General features: G+C 34.5%; 1 protein-coding gene across 1 annotated transcript; it reads right to left on the reverse strand.

Annotated features, from left to right (window-relative positions):
• Positions 1 to 1,235: 1,235 nt before the first annotated feature.
• On the reverse strand, positions 1,236 to 2,911 carry LOC125826919 (nuatigenin 3-beta-glucosyltransferase-like). Its single transcript, XM_049506272.1, has one exon. The coding sequence runs from the start codon at positions 2,881 to 2,883 to the stop codon at positions 1,414 to 1,416; it is 1,470 nt and encodes a 489-aa protein (XP_049362229.1). The 5' UTR covers positions 2,884 to 2,911; the 3' UTR covers positions 1,236 to 1,413.
• Between the last annotated feature and the right edge of the window lie 2,227 nt (positions 2,912 to 5,138).

Raw genomic sequence — 5,138 nt, forward strand, 5'->3', positions numbered from 1 at the left:
TACATTTTATCGTGTATTGAGGTATGTATTACTAATACTATGAATTTCTCATGTTATAGTAATACAAAGGATATTTACGACATAACTATCCCTCAAATACCTCTCAAAATATGTCTCAATTCCCAAAGCTAAAAAGTGTGGGAGGTACTTTTATAAATTAACATTTTTTTAATAAAAATTCCGCGAGACTTGTTGTTAATACAATAAATCAAACAATATATAATTAATAACATTATCGTAACTTTTACCAATATTACTAATACTTCTTATTCAACATTATTTTATACACTCTACCAAATAATCTTTAAATCAATTGTTCCCAAACCACCAACAATAATATTCTGCTTACAACTCTAGTACATACTCTCTCTCTGTCCACTTTTAATTGTTATGTTGCGTTTTTCAAAAGTCAATTTTGACTAATTTTTAAAGTTAAATTATATTACATTAATTTGATATTTTAAACAAAAAAAAATAGATATCCAGAAACTATACGAAAAGTACTATAAATTCCAATTTTTTGTTTATCAATATGATGAAAAAATACATCATAAAATGTTAGTCAAAGTTATTATCGTTTGACTCTAAAAAAAGAAAACTATGATAATTAAAAGTGGATGGAGGTAGTATTATCCGTCTACCGCCAAAGACAAAAATAGCTCATTTAAGTTGTGCTAGTACGTACATATGAGATAGACTATATATCATTCTTGCATGCATATTACTAAGTCGAAACTAGGGCTGGGCATTCGGTTCGGTTTTGATTTTTTTTTCAATTTTTGGTTCTTGTACCACGTGTACCGAACATCGAACCGAATTATTTCGGTTCGGTTTGTTTTTTTTTATTTCGATTAGGTTTTTGTTTGGTCTATTTTTTGTTATGGTCGTCAGTCGGTCGGTGGTGGTCGGCAGTCGGCTGCTGCGTGATGTTGGTCTCTACTGCATGGTGCGTGCTGGCCTGCTGCCGCTGCATGTTGCCTGCGTGCTGGCATGCTGCAGTGTTGCGCGCTGCCTGCGTGCTGGTTGGCCGATCGTTGGCTTGTAGCTGATCGGCCGGTCACCGGAAGACGTGGGAAGTGGAACTGCCGAACTGGAAAGTTGGAAGCTGAAAAGTGAAACCTAACATGGGAAGTGACTGATGAGTGATGTGTGGCTGCTAAGAAAAGTGAAAAGCTTGACCTAATTTGCCTATTTATTATTTAATATTAATAATATTATAAATACAATATAATATCTTTTGGTAAACTGAAATACCGAATAATATAAAATTACATACCGAAACTTGAATCGAAATACCAAAAAATACGAAAATATATATCGAATATCGAAATATCGAAATCAAAAAAATTCAATTAGATTTGGTGTTTCGATTTCTCAGTGTTTATTCCCAGCCCTAGTCGAAACTTTAAGCTGTTAATCCATGATCTTCAATGAAGAAGAAGTAAAATTCTTGATATCATCTATAAGTGCGGTAAGATTTTTCCATGAAGATCCACCTTCTTCCACTGCATTTTTAGCCATCTTACTCATACTCACTGCTTTCTCTCTTATTTTCTGACTTTCCATTAACCTCTCAATTGCTTCTTTTATCTTTTCGCTCCTTAACACAGGGGTCGATATCTCAGCACCTCCGTTGGTGTTATATACTTCTGCCCCTACTTTCACTCCTAGCCCCATAACCTCCACTAGTTTTTCATTGTAGAATTGTTCAGCGAACACTGGCCACGTCACCAACGGCACCCCAGCGATGATGGCTTCAAGCACTGAATTCCAACCACAGTGTGTCATGAATCCTCCGACTGCTGAATGATCTAAGATGGATAGTTGCGGTGCCCACCCTTTAATAATCAGACATTTTTTCTCATCGAACAAACTCTCCGGTAACCACGTGGTTTTTGCTAATTGGTCTTTGTTTACTACCCAAATGAAAGGGACGGTAGAAGCTTCTAGAGCTTTTGCGATTTCAGCGAGTTGCTCCTCTGGGAATCTAATTGTGCTCCCAAAAGAGACGTAGAGGACCGATTTGTGCTTATGTTTATTCAACCACTCTACAACAACGGCAGATGAGTTACTTTCATCAGAAGAATTAATCAGTTCTTTTCTTGGGGATAATTTGGAAGAAAAATAGGAAATGGGACCAATTTGCCAACATTTGGTTTTCTTCATCTTCTGATAGTAGTCAGCGTAGGCAGGTTCTAGCTCGTAAAAAGTATCATGAACGATACCGTAGCTTAGATCCTCAGATTCTCTGGTTCGATCGAGCAATTCATCAAAAGCATTCCTCTCATCCGCAGGCCTTACCAGATCGTCTGTAAGTTGCGATAGCTTGAACTCGATCTTATCAGGTAAATCCGGAACCGAGAAATTAGTACTTTTGGAATATTCCATCTGATTGATGAGTTTTTCATGAGGTTTGTAAAGCCTAAGATTATACAGAATGGAATTGTACATGTAGCTAGATTGGTTGAACAATAGCCTGGGGATTTTGAGCTCCAGGGCAATATCGACAGTCCATGGGAAATACATATCAGAGAAGATACAATCAGGATGGATTTCACGAATTTTATCTTCCATTGGTTTCTGCAGAAGATATGTGCCGCCAAATACTTTGCCCGCGATTTCAGTTGAAGAGGCGGAGCTGAAATTTTCGATCCCTTCAGGCAACCCAACTTCAGTGGAAGGGAACTTAAGAGTAACGATAGAGATTAGGGAATTGTCAATAGAAGATCGGAAGAGGGAAGCATTGTGGTGGGTAGTGAGGATGGTAACTTTGACACCGTCACGGGAGGCGAATAGCCTGGCAGCGTTAACTAATGGAATGATATGACCAGTGGCGAAGTAAGGAAGGAAGAGGACATGTAGTTGCTTGCTCCCGTTATCCATGGCTACCACACTAGAAAATGAAGTTGATTTTGAATTCATAAATATAGCCAATTAATTGAGAGAGTAGTATTTTGGGAGCACACGTGATTTTCATCGAGCACCCCAGTTTTATTTAGGGTAGGTGAACAGTCAATTGAGTTAAATGACAATTTATGAAACATCAAGTTCACTAAGGAATTACTTTAAATAAAATATATAGTTTATTTATTATAAGCTCTTGGCCCCTCCCTCTTCTCTATCTTAGTTTCTCTTTCTCTCTCATACATTTAGTACAACTCACTGCATGCATGTGAGTCACATGATGCAGGTATTCCTTTCTTCTGGGGCATTGGGCCACGTAATTCAAGCGGAGTTTACTTTGGTGTCCCAGCATAAACCAAAAAATAAATAGTACTAGTATTTTCGGCGCACACAGATTTGCAAAGCAACCCAGTTTTCATGATGGTATGAGATTCAGGGAGTACCCAGTTAGGTAACCAACCATTCATTGACTTTTATCAAAATCTTATGGCCAAACACATACGCAACTCCTCAAACTCGCCTTCATTTTTCATTTTGACACTCCAACTTAGCCTTGTTCTATTGTAATCTTTAAATTCCATTTTTTTTTGTACCGCTTAAACACTAATACTAATTTTTATGATTTTTTTTTATTTATGTTCTTCAATTGCAATTTTTTATTTTAAAAAAATAGACGTGCGTCTGTTAATTTCGTAAAAAAAATTAAACATTCAATTAAAATTTTCAAACAATAATATTATTTTTTGAGATTTCTCTATATTTTTGCATGAAAGTAAATTGACGAAAGTTCTTCGATTTCCTTTCTTAAACATTTAATTAAATTAAATAACACTACTTATTTATTATTTCTTGTCATCTAGGCTATCTAAATTTAGCGCAAATACTCACTTTTTATTTTTAATATAAATCAATACGAATAAAAAAACTCATATTCAATACGAGTATGTTCATTTCTAATAACACTACTAAAAATGTTAAAACTCAACTGACTTTAATTTGTTAGATTGTCAATGATTTTTAAGAAAGAAAACCAACACAATTTCGTCGGTTATTTTTCACATAAAAATACATAAAACTCTTAAAAAGAAATTATTTTTTAAAAAGAATTACTTTTTGTTAATTTTTATTTTTTTAACTAAAATTAACTGACACATGTCGATTTAAAATAAGAAGTTGCAATTGAAGAATATATATAAAAATAAAGAAATCTTAAAAATAGTATTTCGTGTTAAAATGGTACATAAAAAATAGAGTTTAAGGGTTAAATGAAACAAGGCTAAGTTGAAGTGTCAAAATGAAAAATGAGTACAAGCTAGAGGGATTGTATATGTGTTTGGCCAAATCTTATCTTGTGGCATTGGTGGTCATATCAGATAGATGCACCAAATGAAACAGTTTTACTGGAGATTTGATTCGTTTCTGAGCTGGCTATGCACTCACTATGTGTAGTGATTCACTTTACAAGGTGGATATGAACTTGTGACCTCACTAATTTGGAGGTTTGTGGTCTTCTTTTTAGGACATGTATAACAGCTTCACATCAATCACAAGTTCAAAATACAGTATGTGTATATACATAGAAGTATTGGGATCCCATATTGTTTTTTAGTGTCTTAAATACGACTGATATTATACATGAAGAACTCTTTATTTTGCACCACCATCACGAAATCACTATCATCCACACACGACACATCTAAATGCTAGCTCCCACAAAATTATTGACCAAATGCCCTATAAATCTTACCGACTCGAATTTATTAATAGAATCTCTACGACTATAAAAATTTTAACCCAAGCAGACTACATCTTTCGTTTTCTCAATCTTATCTTGTTAATTATTGCTTCTCCTTCTCACACACAAACAAACAAAAAAAATGTCTACATTTTAATTCATCATAGACACATAACGTTAAGTTATATAATGGTTGTAATGTTTTGGTTCCCAATTTATTTTATACAAGATGTCAAAACATACTGCCAGAGGGGGGGAGTCCCAAGTGTAGGGGGCCCATGGTATAGATTGAGATATCAGATATGCACAAAAACAATATACTAACAAGTAACAAGCTCTGCAAAAGACACCCTTCACGTTCTTACTTTATTTATTTTTTCATTTTTCCTTTGAAAATTGGGAATTTTTTTATTTTCTACCCACTATAAAACTCAATTCCCTAGATGATACATGTATAATTTTTTGCCTTTCTATACCTTTCTTTTTTTTTCTTGTGGCT

The sequence above is a fragment of the Solanum verrucosum genome, unplaced genomic scaffold (assembly GCF_900185275.1).
Source record: "Solanum verrucosum unplaced genomic scaffold, falcon-dt-bn FXZP01000060.1, whole genome shotgun sequence".
NCBI classification, from domain to species: Eukaryota; Viridiplantae; Streptophyta; class Magnoliopsida; order Solanales; family Solanaceae; genus Solanum; species Solanum verrucosum.